We start from the raw sequence: 17,873 nt of genomic DNA on the forward strand, positions 1-17,873 counted from the left end.
AGTCCTAAACACAGCTATGAAGATGTTTGTGACCTACATATTCTTTCCTTTTCTTGTAAACGTCTTCTAACATATCTTCGCTAATGACGCTAATGGTCTTCAATAGTGTACTCACTAGTATTACAAAGTTCAAAAAACCGCTTAGGCTCAGACACGAATTCTGACTCGTCTCTGTCTGTGATCATTCCAAATTTCCCCCAAAGCGAAAAGTTTCGAAATTTAACGAAGAGGCGGATCCTTGTCGATATCATCTAGGTTTAACTGAATACCCTCATGTTCTAAATACTCGCGAGCATACTTTTTCTTATCGATGTCAGACTGAACCCATGCCGGAAATCCGCTGCTTTGTTGTTTTAATTTGAGGAACGTGTTGACATAACCCTTAAATAAGTCACAAGACGACTTGTCAAAATGCCATATTTCTTTTGTCTCGATGATTCGATAGCCCATTTCAACAGCTTTACTTACTTCGCATGTCGTCCAAGTACCCCAGAAGCTACGCTCGCCCACAGAATGTAAACATATATCCGTCTCATCGATTGCGCATTGTTTGCACAATGGAAAAAATAATTTGTTTCTTATCTTAACCGGAAGCACAGCAAAATATAAGTTGGATGGAGGCAATATTTTGCATTTTATCAATCCAAAATACTGGCTTAACTCGCCGAAATTTTCTGTAACGAGTCTAGGGTGGTCACACGGATAAGTTTTAACCTCGTTTATATAAGGATAAAGCGAGCAAAAATCGTAGTAATGGATCTTTTCTCCGGGTTTGCACGAGTAGAATAGTTTAGTAGCATTGGTTCGACCTCCGAAAAATGCATCCCTCGGATTTAATGGTCCCGGTATTTCATGAGAATTGATGAAGGTCTTAAATTCCGTAGTCTGACTAAGAACTTTAAAGTCACATTCCCACATAAAATACACATCATATCCAAGCTCTCTAAGCCGTTTTTCTCTTTGAAGCGTACCTTGATAAATTTCTCCGTTTTTCACATTGTTCCTAACGACATTTTGCGAATCCCCATCGGTGCATCTATTGCACCTGTGTTAGATACAACCGTAAAATTCGAAAATGTCCTGAGTGTCTGCACAATATCCGTCAACGAAATACGTTTTATCCAATTCTTGGTCGTAAATTTTTTATTCCCCTTTGTTATCAGCATGTTGGATATTTTTGTTGGTTACGTAGCTCACAAACTGTAGCCACTGAATGCTACTTTAAGAGTGAATTTTTTGCAGTCCGCGGTACATGTCTTTGGGTACGATAGCAATCGTATTTGGAGTCAAAAAATTGCTTTGAAACACAGCCATGACAGCTGAAGCAATAGCAATGTACTGGAGTGGATCAACATTTGTTTGTTCGATAAATAACTCACGAAAGCGTAAGCAATTTTCCCTCAAAATCGTAACATCATTCGAACAGTAGTTCCGAATTTCGTTCTGGAAATCAAAAACATAGTTTTCCATTCTCAGTGATGCATGCCACGCAAGAAATTCGGTTCTTTGCTCCGCATTCTTACTATCAAAAGGGAGAAAAATGTGGTGGCACGAATACGAAAATGTATACATTTTTGGGAAAAAACATGAGCCCGAGGCCAAATGCAGTGCAAAATTTAAGTCAAAGTCTTGTCAGTTGACGGGTATAGTTAAACAAAGAGATAGGACTACATTATAATAGTTCTTTGTATAGTTTATTTATTTTATAGGTAGAAAAGTACTACAGTGTGCATATTGACAACTAATTAAATGAGTTACACGAGCGTATGTTTTTAAATGAATTGTCTTGCTTTTACAGTGTCTTCCAACCTAGATCGCTTAACTTTATGCACAGCACCGTCTTCAACTAAAAGCAATTTTCGTTTCTGTCCTTTATGTTCTACGGATTGGATACCAGAATCGGTAGCATATACGAATTATTTACGAATTACAAGGTCAACCACTTCTTTGCAATTATATCTTTTTTGTCTGTTAAGCTTTGCTCGTTTTTCGTAGGCAGCGTTTTTTTTCGCTTTTGTACTACAGATTTTGTGTGGTACTCTAAGGAAATTATTAAAGTTTGTTTCCATATCCTTTTGTCGCTTAATGAGTCTTTCTTAAGTTTTCTCTATACATATTTCTTTGTTATCTGCTCTAGTTTCTTCATCCTCTAAAGGCGCACATATTCCGATTTTACTCCATTTTAACCATTTGGCACGTTCGTCGGTATCCATACGGTGAACTTGATCGTGATGATTTGCTAGTCGAGCAAGATTGGTGCTTCCACATCCAAGGACAGGACAGTTTCTTCGCGTTCGACCCATATTTACTTGACTAGTCAGTGACGGAAAATGGAAGCTTTATATTGTGTTGTATGTATTTATTAGGCCCGAAGTGGCATTTTTTGGCCCCATAAGGCCCGATGGCCCGTTTGGTTGTAGATTCTTTTCCCTATATGGATACCGACGAACGTATACATTTTCGTAATCGTGTCACCCCATTTTTCTCCCTTTTGAAGTATGAGCATCGCGAACAGCTAGAAGAACCCGGGGCATTTGCTTGGATGAAAACTCACATATACATAAAGCGCTCTTGCTCCACAAGAAGTGTACCGAGAAAACATCACCGTCTTGCAAATTGCAGTTCACCCAAGAATGCAAAGACTATACAAACTTTTAAAACTTTGACTAAGAAACTTTTTTTTTCCTCAAATAAAACATTCTTAAATTAAACCTGTGCACTGATAAATATAACTTGTGTTATAGCCCTAAGAAATGAAAACGTCTTCTAAATAAAACTCTTTCAAAATATTTCATTGTCTCCTTTATTCTGCAGTGTCTTGGTAAAGGGAGGAAAAAAACATCAAACCTATATTTTTTTCAAGAGCGATAAAACGAAAAGAGAAAAATATTCTTTTTGTGCGCCAAAAAAAATCATGAATAAATTATCGTTTTCGATTAAATTAACAATTCAAACCCAACCATCTACCGCTGACCGCATGAAAACGCGGGACCAAAATGTCCGTCAAAGTGCAGGTATAGTAGTGGTTTGGCTGTGAGGCATGGAATTTTAAACGCCATGACTCCACAGTAGACTCGAAGAAAGGCAAACATATATCAGGTATCTTATTACTGTCAGAACGCATCAACCAAGTTTGAGAATGTCCAGACCAGAGTTAATCATCTTTTTTCCCAAGCACTTTGAGTCCATTTTGAGTCCATTTTGAGTCCATTTTGAGTCCATTTTGAGTCCATTTTGAGTCCAGTCCAGTCCATTTTGAGTCCAGTCCAGTTCCAGTCCAAGTTTTGCAACATGCCTTTGATCTTGCCAGGTGGGGTTTCTGAAGATTTCTAGCACGATTTGGTTTACATGTAGTACTAAGTACTGTTAGATTTGCATGTGTGTGAGGGCATGGTGGGGCATAATGTGAACAGTCTCTTTTCTTTCCTACTCCCTACGGGGGAAAAACGGGTAATGTGCATGTGTTTAGACTTCCACAGTCCCTCGTTCGGCCGCTACACACCACGCTAAGGGATTGTAATGGTAGAATGGTAGCGGATCTCTGATTGGCTGATAGATCTACTAATCTTGGCTACTTTCTCATTGGTTGATCATTCAGACATCGAAATTAATATGAGAATTCACCTTTTCGGCATTAGCCGTCACGTGATATAAATTGTGTTGGATTGTGTTACAGCCACCAAGAAGTTCGGACATTGTTCTCGGATTTCCGTACAAATGTACTGGCTTTAAATGAACTATTTACTTGGTTTGTTTAGTTAAATCTCTAAATACAAGTAAAATATCATTTTTCTAACTTGATTAAAGCTTTTCTTATAGCTGTTAAGAGATCTAACTAAAGAAATCTATCTAAATTTTCTCTTTAAACTCAGTGAATTTGTATGGGAATCGGAGAACGATGTCCGAACTTTTTGATGGCGGTAACACAATCCAACGAAGCGTTTTAGACGAGACGGCTATCGCCGAAAAGGTGAATTATATCTCGTACGAGATTGATCAGTGCATTTTATCCAGTATTTAGGAAGTTGTCGCTGATTTGTAAAAAGTTCTTTCTAGACGTTTCGATGGAGATCTTGACGACCTTCATCGGTGGAATGATGGCTAATGTAAATTGCAGTTCTAAGAGAGGTATTCTTGGTAAATAGACCCCTTTCGAATTCCAAATTACCGCTGTGTTCCTTGATTACAGACTCATTTGCACAGGGTTAGCCTCGTATCAGTGTTTAAATATTCACAAATACCAACGTTAAAGTAAAGAATGCACAACTTCAACAATACAAACAGTTTTGTAATTCGACGGACCTTGACTGGAACGCGTTAATATTCTGCACAAACTCGAGGCTAACCCTGTGCAAATGAGTCTGTAATCAAGAAACACAGCGGTAATTTGGAATTCGAAAGGGATCTATTATAATATAAACCCTGGTTATTGCAGGGTTATTGAAATCGAACTTTCCTTTGAATGTTTCGATGTTACTGTGCTACGCGCCGTACCGTGAATACTCCTACAAGTTGATTTATTTTTGACATCTTTTTGACAAGTTTGAAATAAAGTAGAAGACAAATACACAAGAGACCATTCGTGTCTTTTGTTTAATAAATGTTCTGGTTGAGTGATAGCAACTATTAGTCTTGTCACTAAATAGATACTAGTCTATTAGCTAGTATTGATTTAGTTTACTACTCTTCGCAGTGGACCGAGCTTCAACACTGGTGATTACAGAGCATTTCCGCTGAGAGTGTTACGATTCGAGGGCTTTGATATATCTGTTCCAAATCAATGGGAGAAATTTTTGGGGAATGTTTATGGAAGGAATTATATGGATTTGCCTCCGAAAGAAAAACAGCAGTTTTATGAGAACCAGTTACCTGATCCAGTTCACGCATGTTCAGAATTCGACGAAGACGGTAACCTTCTGCACACTTCAAAAATATAGTCTATTAAACACGAAAGCAAAACGCTATTTTGATCTGGCCAGGTGTGGTTTCTGAAGATTTTTTGCACGATTTGCTTACATGTAGTACTAAGTACTGTTAGATTTGCATGTGTGTGAGGCAAGGTGGGGCATAATCTCTTGACGGTCAATTTTGTCTTTCAGGCCCTTGTCAGGTATACGATGCCTGAACATTTTATCGACTAGTTTGGCTAGCTGTTTGTTTTGAAGCTTTGCCCCGACAAGGTCGTCCGACTCATACTCATTTTGTAGCTCGGAGAGCGTGTCGTCGAGTGAGTCATCTGAATCGTTATCGCCATGTGACAGTCCAGTAATTGGCTTCAAGAGCTCACTAAGGAGCTCATTTGTGTCGCTGTCATCCCCCGCAATTTCTGAGGATGATTTGTCTTCGCTCGTGGAGCGATGGCAGTCATGGCGAGATTTTTTGGCGGGAAGATTCTCTGCATCTGTAGATTGTCGTTTAGCCGGACATTTCCTTTTTCCCTTCACGGAAGGAGTCTCTTCTTTCTGTGTCATATGTTTAGTTAAGTTTAGAATGGCTGATGTTAGTAGTTTTATCTCAGAACTACTGCCCTCTGTGGTATTTTGGTGGCTGGACTCCAAGGTGGTCCTTTCTTGTATACTCGTCCGGTCTACAGGATTCTTAGGCTCGTCCCCTTCCACGTCTGATTCTAGGTCCACATCTTCTGGAGGCTTCGGAAGTGTTGATTTGGCCGTATTGTCCATCTTGTAGAGTAAAATTACGATAATTCGTAAGAAAGTCAACGTGAGTTCTCATATACCTACTGCTTGCTCGGACATCACACTCGCACTGAGCTCGGATACTCAATGCTTGCTATCTCACGTGACCTTCGATTGTATGCAAATGCGAGGTAGAATATGCTTTGTTTATTTACTTGATAGTTACGCGTGACAGAGTTACAGATCATTTACATCGGTGTAATTTGGGCTTCCTGTGTTATGCCGATCCATTTTGTGCAGCTGTTGCGTGACTGAAACAAAATGGCGGTCATATTGTGAGGAACGTTTTCCTCGTTTTCTCGATGAAAAAGCCGATGTTCTCCCAGACCTAGACCAGTTTTCCCTTGAGGTCTCTTCTACTTCATATGTGATTCTGTTTGGCGATAGACAGGTATAAGTTATGAAAATATGCTTTGTTTATTTACTCGGTTACGCGTGACAAAGTTACTTACACATCGCGATGACAATAGTGTCTACTACTTTGTAGTAGGCGCCAATTAGAAATCGGGGTATTTTTATTTTATTTTTGGCAAGTCTTTGAATGCATGCGCTCTTATACCGGAAGTCCAAGAAATCCTGGTCTCAAAAATGGATTCTACCTCGCATTTGCATACAATCGGAGGTCACGTGAGATAGCAAGCATGCGTATCCGAGCTCAGTGCGAGTTGTTGTCCGAGCATACAGTCGCGATTTGTCTTAGAGGAGTTGAAATTGCTTCTTTTCGACGAAAATTATCCCAAGATAGTTTTAAAAATGGCTGAAAACATCAGCCTAGATTCTGAAGACGAAGGAAAGGGACCGGAAAGTCATTCCAAGAAGACCGTTGACAGTGGTGAAGGAACTTCGGAGTCGGCCATGCCGCTCGATACATCAACCGACCAACTTACCCGCTTAACATCAGCGATTAATCAACTTACAGAACATCTAATTGGAAAAGAAAATCCTACAAAATTGCAAGAAGACTCTTCAAGAACCCCTTCCGTGAAGGGAAAAGGCAAAGGGCCGGCAAAACGTTCAGCGGCCCCTGAAGATCGTCCCGCCAAAAAACGGCGCCAAGATGGCCGCTCCACGAGCACGCCTGATGGCGAGGATGATCGAGACCCTGAGGAAATCATGAATGAGATCATTGGTAAAAACAATGTCTCAGATGAATCTGAACACGAACATGAATCTGGTGAGTCAGATATTGATGAAACACTAGCCGAACTCCAAAAGGAGTACGAGTCTAATGACATAACTGGGGCCAAGCTCCAACATAACCAGCTCGCTAAGCTAGTTGACAAAATGCTTCGACATCGTATGTCGGATAAAGCATTAAAAGACAAGTTAGATCGCATAGAAAGGCCGGAAAACTGTCAAAATGCAAAGCCTACTAGGGTGAATCCAGGCATCTGGCGAAGGCTCAGAGATTACACTAGAAAAAGTGATGCACAAATGTACAAAATTCAACAAGCTCTAGTGAAAGGAATGATACCAGTCATGCGCATGACTGACCTGTCCATGACAGGGCACCTGAGCGGCGACCAACTTCAGCAGATGAAGAAAAAGGGCTTAGAGGCCTTATCTCTCTTCTCACATGCAAACTATGAGATAAATGTGCAGAGAAAATTGTTTATGAAGTCAGACATAGGCAAGGATTATGCCTATCTGTGCTCTTCACAGATTCCCTTCTCTGACATGCTTTTTGGAGATGACCTCCAAAAACAATTGAAAGATATTGGTGATCAGAACAAAATTGGTGCCAGAATCCAATCCAAAGACTACCGTAGCAACAATTCATATGGTAATTCGCATGGTAGCAAATACAGGAATTCAAAAAACTCCAGAGGCCAGGACTACAAACCCTGGAAAAGGAAAGAAGGTCAGAGACAGAGCACAAAACAACGACAACAGTCAAAATAGACACAAAAAGCTCTAATGACCTGGTAAGTGCATGCACTATCAACATAAATTTTTAAAGCTGGTAATATAGCTAATTTTATAGACACCTGGAGGTTGCTAACATCCGATAGTACCATACTTGAGATCGTAACTGGCTATCGTATAGCCTTTGACTCAGAGCCTCATCAAACAGTAGCTCCCTGCATTCATTTCTCCAAAGGAGAGGAACAAATTATAGACAAAGAGATTGCTAAATTGCGAGATAAAAATGTTATTGTGGAAACTACTCACTGTGAAGATGAGTTCATATCAACCATATTCACAAGACCCAAAAAGGATGGATCACACAGGCTGATCCTAAACCTAAAAAGACTCAATGAACATGTAACCTATGAGCATTTTAAAATGGAGTCCTTACAATCAGCTGCCCAACTCGTTAAACAAGGGTCATGGATGGCAGTTCTTGATCTCAAGGATGCGTACTATTCAGTGCCTATAGCATTTGAACACAGAAAGTACCTCAGATTTAATTTTAAAAATACATTATATGAATTTACATGCTTACCTAATGGGCTATCTAGTGCCCCTAGGTCATTCACTAAGCTTATGAAACCAGTTTATGCTACCCTTAGAGTTAAGGGCAACCATTTAGTGGGATATATCGATGACATTCTTTTGTTAGCTGATACCCCTCAGGAACTTAATAATCAAACTAAAGATGCAACTAACTTGCTTAACTCATTGGGCTTTACAGTCCATGACATCAAATCAATAATTACACCATCACAGCAAGTTAAATTCCTGGGATTCATTATTAACTCGACTACTATGGATATATCTATGGTTCCTGATAAAGTTGACAAGCTAAAACAATCATGTGCAAAACTATTAAAACATCAGGGACTTGTACCTATAAGAGAAGTTGCCTCTGTAGTAGGCCTTATGGTTGCCTCATTCCCTGGAGTGTACTATGGACCCCTATTTTATAGGTCCCTAGAGAATGACAAAACAAATGCACTAAAATCACATAATTGGAATCTAGATAGTGAAATGAGCATCTCACCCGTTGCTAGGAAAGATCTAGAATGGTGGATTAGGGAATGTGACCTCTTCCCTTGCCCACTAGTCTTACAACCACCTGAGCTCACCCTAAAAACTGATAGTTCACTCTCAGGCTGGGGTGGCATAATTGAAGGAACAGACTTAATAGCACGGGGAAGATGGTCACCAGAGGAATCACTTAACCACATTAATTTTCTAGAGATGAAAGCAGTGTTTTTATGCCTTAAATCTCTATGTCATCAGTTGCATGACAAGGTTATAAAAGTGCTATGTGATAATACCACAGCAGTCGCATACCTCCAGCATATGGGAGGCACTCATTCCCCACAATGTAATGAAATTACAAGGGATATTATACTATGGTGTAAAGAAAGAAGCTTAAAACTGTCTGTCTCCCACTTGCCTGGCTGTCTTAACACTGAGGCAGATGAAGCCAGCCGGAAAAATGACAGCAATACTGAGTGGTCCCTTGACCTAGACTCTTTTCAAAACCTCACAAAATGTTGGGGAATGCCGGAGATAGACATGTTTGCTTCTAGACTTAACCATAAAGTCCAAAAATATGTAGCCTGGAAACCTGACCCAGGTGCCATAGCCATTGATGCATTTACAATTGACTGGGGAAAATATCAACTAATATACTGCTTTCCCCCTTTTAGCCTTATAGGGAAAGTTCTTCAGAAAATACAGTTAGACAAAGTAATGGCAATCTTGATAATTCCTCATTGGACAACACAGTTCTGGTATCCGAGGCTATTGCAAATGCTCCAAGCTCAACCAATAAAGATAACAAACAAACGAAAAACACTGATGCTGCCTCACAGCCCAGAGGAGGTACATCCACTTTACCCCAAACTGCAACTTCTTGGTTGTCTTGTATCAGGTTAGCTCTTACAAATCAAGGAGTAACAGGCGAACCTCTTGACATTATACTTCAATCCTGGAGGACAGGGACTCGTAAGCAATATCAGACATATGTTGCAGCATGGGTCAAGTTCTGCGAGGAGCATAATGTTCATAGTTTTCAGCCCAGCCTTCAAAATGTCCTTCAATTTTTGTGTCATTTATCTAAATCTATGGGTTACAGTGCAGTAGGAACAGCTAGAAGTGCTTTATCAAGCTTCATCAAAATTGATGGGGTGAAGATGGGCAGCCATCCTGTTGTGTCCAGATTTATGTCAGGGTTGTTTAACCTCAAACCTGCATTGCCACGATATATTGCCACATGGGATCCACAGCAAGTGCTACTTCACTTGAAGAAATTCCCTACAGCCAGAGAACTATCTCTCAAACTGCTCACGCATAAGCTAGTCATGATTATGGTACTTATATCCGCTCAAAGAACACAAACACTCCAGTTACTGTCTTTAGATAACATGAATGTACAGCCAAATGAAATCTCATTCAATATAACTTCATGCCTAAAACAGACCAGAAACACTGGGGGGAAAAACAGACACTTGACTCCCATTGTCTTCAAGCGTTACACTTTAGATGAAAAACTTTGTGTGCTTACTCTGTTGAATGTTTACATTGAAAGAACTGCTTCCCTTAGGAAGGATTCTCGTCAACTGCTTATTTGTCATGCCAAGCCTCATGGACCAGCATCCAGAGACTCTATCTCTAGGTGGATTAAACAAACCATGAAAGCAGCTGGAATTGACACTAGCGTTTTTAAAAGTCATAGTACTCGGTCAGCGTCAACTTCAGCAGCTAAAGCTGCAGACGTTCCTATTGAAGACATAATGACCACAGCTGGCTGGAGTTCAGAGTCAGTATTTGCACGATTCTATGACAGACCAGTTGTAAAGCCAAATAACTTTGCAGAAGCAGTGTTGGCTTCCTCGAACAATTAATATTCAGGCTTAGTCCTATATTGCTGTTACAAATTTATTGTTAATTGTTCTTTTACCTATGTTACAAGGTTTCATTTTGACATTATTATACATGAATCTCAGTAGAAATAAAATTCATGTAGCTATTACTGTTGTGAGGGCTAATTTTGTGAGACTTTGAGCTTTGAAATCTCACGTGACCTCCGATTGTATGCAAATGCGAGGTAGAATTGATAAATTAAACGAAACTTACCTGTAAGTTGAAGTTTGATAGAGATTCTACCGTAGCATTTGCAGAAATGAGGAGGTCACATCCCTCCCTAAAACCCATTCACCCTGGGCATTAGTGTATGCCCCCATATGTACTTTTCAAAGTCACCCAAAATTCTTTAAAGACTGAGCTCGGATACGCATGCTTGCTATCTCACGTGACCTCCTCATTTCTGCAAATGCTACGGTAGAATCTCTATCAAACTTCAACTTACAGGTAAGTTTCGTTTAATTTATCAATTATGCCAGAGCCGTCGTCTTCGCCGCAGGCCAGAAGTAACGCAGGCTCTGGGTACGAGATTGACCGCACCGTACATACCTTGAGCCCATCCCTAATGTACATGAAGAAGTGAATACTATTCACGGTGGTCACACTAGAATCACTTTGGTTCAAAGCTGGAAACACTTGTTCCAGTGCACTTTTCGTATTGTACTCGCTCCCATGACCTGGCATTCCTTGGTTAGTCATATTTCCCACCCTCCCTCCCTTGAGCTGTTTTGGTTCTTTGTAAAGCTCTGCTAGGTATACTTCATTTCTTAATCGCGGGGTGTACAGAACACTGCAGTGACCGGTGCATGTAATATATAATTCGAAGACCCACTACACCAACCTCGAAACAATCCAAGAATGTTCCGTAGTTTTCTGTTGCCTCGAAGGAGAAAAACAATCTATTGCATAGTGTTTCTGTTGTTGGTGATCGTGTTATTTATTCGTGGTCTTCATCTTCCGCTTGCTTTCCTAATTAGAGAACGTCCAACTGTTCCAAGCGTAGAATACAACTTCAATAATATACCTTACGGACAACTGAAAAATGGAAGCTGCGCTTTACAGAAGAATGGTCAATGGAACTGTCCAGATATTCGTACCGAAGAACACAACACACTTCGACAAATGCAACTGGTTATGATGCGAATGTTGTTGATGTTCGACGCCTTGGCGAAGAAATATAATCTAAGTTACTGGATTACACGGGGAACTCTTTTAGGAGCAGCAAGGCACCAAGGATTTATCCCATGGGATAGTGATTTAGATATTGAAATGCCAATTGAAGATTATTTAAGGTTTCTTCATAAAGGAGCAGAAGAGTTGCCGTCAGATACATTCCTTCAGCATCACCAGAAAGAGAAACAGTTCTTTCATTCCGACTACACAGACAGCGACATTTTGCATATTAACTCGCATCAAAAGCAAAAGCTTTTAGATATTTTAATAGTACCTTGGAATCCTCGATTCAGAGATAAAAAGAGTTGTTATAAAAACTGTCTGAAACCCAAATGTTCCTGGCATGATGGTCTTCAGATCGACATATACCCCATCGCTTTACAAGACGGGTATTATCAAGATCAGTTTATTCGATCCAAAGTAAAGAAAGCATGGCGTTTTATTGGTTGGATCTTAGGCTTCAACACTGGTGATTACAAAGCTTTCCCGCTGAGAGTGTTACGATTCGAGGGCTTTGATATATCTGTTCCAAATCAATGGGAGAAATTTTTGGGGAATGTTTATGGAAGGAATTATATGGATTTGCCTCCGAAAGAAAAACAGCGGTTTTATGAGAACCAGTTACCTGATCCAGTTCACGCATGTTCAGAGTTCGACGACAACGGTAACCTTCTGCACACTTCAAAAATATACTCTACTATCCTATTGATTTGCTAGCTTTCAGTGGAAAGATATTCAAGCAAAAGAAGAAATCGGGCATGGGTCGTTTGGAATTGTTTTTAAATGTTCACTGGAGACAGGAAAATGAGGTGGTCGTAAAGACGTTGAGTGCCGAAGGGCAAGATAACCAACGAAGGTTTATCAGGGTTTGTTTAGTTAGTTCTCTAAATACAAGTAAAATATAATTTTTCTATCTTGATTGAAGCTTTTCTTACTGCAGTTAAGAGAGCTAACTAAAGAAATCTATCTAAGTTTTCTCTTTAAACCTAGTGAATTTGTATGGGAATCCGAGAACGATGTACGAACTTTTTGGTGGCCGTAACACAATCCAACGAAGCGTTTAAAACGAGACGGCTATCGCCGAAAAGCTGAATTACATCTCGTAATAGATTGATCAGTGCATTTTATCCATCTTTTTGACAAGTTTGAAATAAAGTAGAAGACAAATGCACAAGAGACCATTAGTGTCTATTGTTTAATAAATGTTCTGGTTGAGTGATGGCAACTATTAGTCTAGTCACTAAATAGATACTATTAGTTAGTATTGATTTAGTTTACTACTCTTCCCAGTAGACCGAGGCAGTTTTTTTTTGTTTTGTTTTTTGTTTTGATTTTTTTATCGCATTCGTAGCTTCTATTATGTTATCCAGAAGTACATTCCAAATCGACCACGTGATACCAATGTTGTACCACGTGAACAAGCTTTTTACACCACGTGATCAAAATTCAGTCAAGTTTTAATCACGTGGTGTAAAAGGTAATTAGCAATTATTAACATGTTAGCAATGTAAAAAAAAAAAAAAAAAAAAAAACACCGCTGTCCCGGACTGGCCAGCCTCACACCCGTGAAAACGCATTTATGCTTCCAAGTGTACGGTTGTTTCGAGGAAATCTATACCGGCTGAATGCAGGCTACGTGGAACACAAGGTCAGCCAGCCCGCAGCAACAGCCAGCCCGGGCGCCATACTTCGATTCACTGTATTGAAACAGGCCTGGTCTGTCGAGCCACTCCTTTTATTGAACCTCGTCTTAGACGTTTATACAAGATGAGTGTCAGATCTAACTACACAAACTAGAGCGGAGTCGGGTTGACCAGAAGGACTTTCCTTAGTCGGTGTGGCTGTCAGTCGGGATTCCTTACTCGGCCACTGTCCTTACTTAGGTCTGTACCTCCCAATACAACCCGAACTACAACCTTAGCCTTGTTCACAACTAAGTACAAGATTGAATACACAGAAATATTTAAATTACACGTTCTTATATAACCAGGTAATCCAATTTGAAATTCTTTTTACATCACGTATTTCTAGACAAGTTTAACCTCGGTGGCTTGAATGTTTAGGTTAATTTGAAATAGTTTTGTAGAACAGGAAACTACGAGTAGATCTCCAAGGCAAAACAGTCTCGGTCACTAAACTAAACACGTAGACTTGCAGAATCATATACAAAAAGCATTATTCATGTGAACAAATCATTCCTAAAATTCTGTTTCATAATATACCCCCCTCCCCTCCCCCCCCTTCTTAAATCAGTGCAGCTCCTGGTGCACATCTTATCTAAAACATGTCGGGTAAAAAGAAAATGTCTAATTAAAGAATGACGTCCAAGTGTTAGTTAATGGAATTGGAAAAGGTCTATGAATTTGCTGAAAAGTGTTTGATAAGTTTTTCGATCTTTCGTTCACGTTTTTCGATTCTGTTCCAAGCGTAATCCAAATCGCTTTTAGCTCGCTATTCAGTTGCTCTGCGGTCAATTGAGCATTTCCGAGTTCTTCAGATTTTAGTTCGATGCCTCGTTCTTTTTTCATCAATAATGATTTGAAGTTTCAAAAGTCTACTATCTCTTTTCTGAATTGCTTTATTGGCCTCTCGTTTATAATTAGATTTTTTGTTTCGCAAAGCATGATGGGCCCAAAAAACTTGGACCCATAAGCCCTTTCGGCATTGTACAGTCTCTAAGCGTGGAGAGTGCCGAGTGAGAGAAGAGTCTACTGTCTGTTACATTTGTTTAAAATCTTTCTTATCGTGATTTCAGGTCACGTGAGTTATTTTGAGAAAGTATGAAGTTTCCACTGTAAAGTTAAGTGTGAAATGCGAAGTATGAAATGTGAATGTCCCTTCAAATGCTTTCCTACGCTTATGATCACCCTTCCTATACTAATTGTATTACGTGTAATTCAGTGTATATACCTAATTGAAAAATCGTTGTCGGGTTCAAAAAAAGTTTATATCATCAAAGCTAAGGCCGAAGGGGAGCATGGGAAGACAACTATTATGCTAATGTCTTGCGTATTGCAGTTATCCCTTCCTGTGCACATTTTATGCATCATGGCTTTGGTATGTTGTTTGTCTAGGTCGACCGACTTTGCTCTACTGTGCATTTTTACATGTCTATATGCAAACGTAATACACATTTCGAAGTATCCAAAATCCTTTTCAGTCTTAGCTTCGATGATATAACCTCGAACCCGACTACGTTTTTTCAATTAGATGTATATTTTTAGGAATACATTACATCGACTGACTAGGTTTTATCATTTATTTATTTCGTCTGGCATAGGGCCGGGTGTTTTATTGTTTCGACATCATTATTAGATTCCTTGGAAAGAACTTTCTTTCGTTGTATATAATCAGAATACTGATACAGAATTTGACTCACAATAAATTTAAAACCAAACCTTGTTAATACATGATTATTTGGTACGTTTAAACAAAACATTCGACAAATAATTTCGTGGAGTGAATACTAATTTGGATTTTAGTTTTTTTGATGGCGTCAAGTCAATTCTTGTGTTACATGTGATTCATTGTGTTATCATGTGCCATTCATTCCGCATGGTAGAGGCCAGACCGGTAATCGGGTATTTTTGTCGCGACATCACAATCAACCCCTAAGGAGTACTGTTATGAGAGAGAAAATTAATGTTTTTACAGACTAAGCTAGACATCAGTTTTCTAATTACTATTTCTTATCGTATGAAAGCAAGATAAAGAACGAGTAATTAGTTATTAAAAATATCGATATAAGATTTCAGTAAGGCTACCATCACGAACAAGTTTAGATAATGGTATGCTTTGAATTCACGTTCCATCGCACTCTTGAGACTTCGTTCGCCTTATTGTATGCCTGTTCGCTCTAATGACAATGCTTCTTCGCTTCAATGAATAGCCCAATCTCTTGTTCTTTGGTGTTGTAGTATTTGACTAAATGTTGTCGTTGATCGAATCATCCCTATGCGCCTAGACCGAAAAGGAAAACTGGTAATTTACCCAGAACTTGCGTCATCCAAACTGCTCGCCAGTTTAAATATTCGCCGTATGCACGATGCATGGTTTTAGCAAATTAAATGGGATCGAAAACAGCGAGCTCAAGACGTGTTATATAACATCAGTGCGGCAGCTAGTAACTGTGAATTAATTATCCCCATGATCCTTTTCTGTCTAGGAGAGTAGGGATGAAGCCGATCAAACGACAACGTTTAGTCAAAGGACTGTATGTTAATGGAAATATTTTGTAACATGTAAAATTAATACTTTTGAGAATAAAAACGACTAACTTGATAGCTTGTTGTATCTTTTGATGTTTTGCAGATTTTGAGGCCAGTTTTGTGCGTACTTTAAAAGGAGGACGAAAAATAATAATTCAGGATTTCTACTTTCGTATTGACCGAAACTGGTTATTATGGTCGTAAAAAAACGAGAGAGATGACAACTCAGTGCAAATAATTATATCTTTTGTCATAAACAGGGTCTACAAATTTGAGGTTTTTTTGTCATAAACAGGGTACCCCTTTCAGAATCCCAGAATAAATTCAAATTCTGGCGGAGTACACCCCCTTCCCCCTCTCCCAGGGGAGTCATGTTACGTAGTTTACTTTCTTACTGGAAACCTCTGGAACCCGCATTAAAAGGTTCACAAAAGAAATATTGTCAACCGTAAAAGGAGCGTATTTTCATGACCCGTATTTTACATATCATTTATTCATTTCACATTGCAGAGATTTTTATTTCGACATCATGGCACTGATCTTCCCTTTTAATTAGATGTTAAAATTCTCTAAAAGACATGCTAAGGCCATGTGATCGACACGTAAAACCTATGATCCGTGAATCAATACAAGACCCACTACACCAACCTCGAAACAATCCAAGAATGTTCCGTAGTTTTCTGTTGCCTCGAAGGAGAAAAACGATCTATTGTATAGTGTTTCTGTTGTTGGTGATCGTGTTATTTATTCGTGGTTTTCATCATCCGCGTCCTTTCCTATTTAGAGAACGTCCAACTGTTCCAAGCGTAGAATACAACTTCAATAATATACCTTACGGACAACTGAAAAATGGAAGCTGCGCTTTACAGAAGAATGGTCAATGGAACTGTCCAGATATTCGTACCGAAGAACACAACACGCTTCGACAAATGCAACTGGTTATGATGCGAATGTTGTTGATGTTCGACGCCTTGGCGAAGAAATATAATCTAAGTTACTGGATTACACGGGGAACTCTTTTAGGAGCAGCAAGGCACCAAGGATTTATCCCATGGGATAGTGATTTAGATATTGAAATGCCAATTGAAGATTATTTAAGGTTTCTTCATAAAGGAGCAGAAGAGTTGCCGTCAGATACATTCCTTCAGCATCACCAGAAAGAGAAACAGTTCTTTCATTCCGACTACACAGACAGCGACATTTTGCATATTAACTCGCATCAAAAGCAAAAGCTTTTAGATATTTTAATAGTACCTTGGAATCCTCGATTCAGAGATAAAAAGAGTTGTTATAAAAACTGTCTGAAACCCAAATGTTCCTGGCATGATGGTCTTCAGATCGACATATACCCCATCGCTTTACAAGACGGGTATTATCAAGATCAGTTTATTCGATCCAAAGTAAAGAAAGCATGGCGTTCAATTGGTTGGACCTTAGGCTTAAATACTGATGGTTACAGAGCATTCCCGCTGAGAGTGTTACGATTCGAAGGCTTTGATATATCTGTTCCAAATCAATGGGAGAAATTTTTGGGGAATGTTTATGGAAGGAATTATATGGATTTGCCTCCGAAAGAAAAACAGCAGTTTTATGAGAACCAGTTACCTGATCCAGTTCACGCATGTTCAGAATTCAACGAGGACGGTAACCTAAAGCCCACTTTAAAAAATAATTCTTGAGTGATCCAGCCAGGATTTCTGAACCTAGATTTCTGGCACAACTTGGCCTACATGTAGGAGGACTTAGTACTTATGTCAGCTTTTCATTTGTGCCTGGGAAGGCAATGTTTTTTCACCGTTTCCAATGTAAATTGTGGCCGACGTGAAAACCATCAATTACAATGGCCTTATTTCGCTAAACTAGAAGCATTTTGCTTGACCCCTGACGGTGTTAGAAAAGTCAAAAAATAATTTTTCATAAGCATTTTTCATAATCTAACAAGGGGGAACAAATCTATTGTAAGAATTTTAAGCTTACT

The 17,873-nt window shown here is 39.3% G+C and overlaps 2 protein-coding genes across 2 annotated transcripts; one reads left to right on the top strand and one right to left on the bottom strand.

Annotated features, from left to right (window-relative positions):
* Positions 1-219: 219 nt before the first annotated feature.
* On the bottom strand, positions 220-2,303 carry LOC148912656 (uncharacterized). The gene is made up of 2 exons (XM_089026791.1): positions 2,188-2,303; positions 220-1,045 (listed from the first exon to the last, which is right to left on the bottom strand). The coding sequence occupies exons 1-2, from the start codon at positions 2,301-2,303 to the stop codon at positions 220-222; spliced, it is 942 nt and encodes a 313-aa protein (XP_088882917.1).
* A 4,146-nt stretch (positions 2,304-6,449) lies between these two features.
* LOC148912657 (uncharacterized) lies at positions 6,450-10,651 on the top strand. Its single transcript, XM_089026795.1, has 3 exons — positions 6,450-7,292; positions 7,496-7,621; positions 9,299-10,651. Exons 1-3 carry the CDS (start codon positions 6,450-6,452, stop codon positions 10,493-10,495), a joined length of 2,166 nt encoding a protein of 721 aa, XP_088882921.1. The 3' UTR covers positions 10,496-10,651.
* Positions 10,652-17,873: the final 7,222 nt, after the last annotated feature.

This window comes from Actinia tenebrosa, unplaced genomic scaffold (genome assembly GCF_029948245.1).
Source record: "Actinia tenebrosa isolate PJP-AT-01 unplaced genomic scaffold, QUT_ActTen_1.0 PGA_scaffold10__47_contigs__length_13832649, whole genome shotgun sequence".
In the NCBI taxonomy this organism is placed as follows: Eukaryota; Metazoa; Cnidaria; class Anthozoa; order Actiniaria; family Actiniidae; genus Actinia; species Actinia tenebrosa.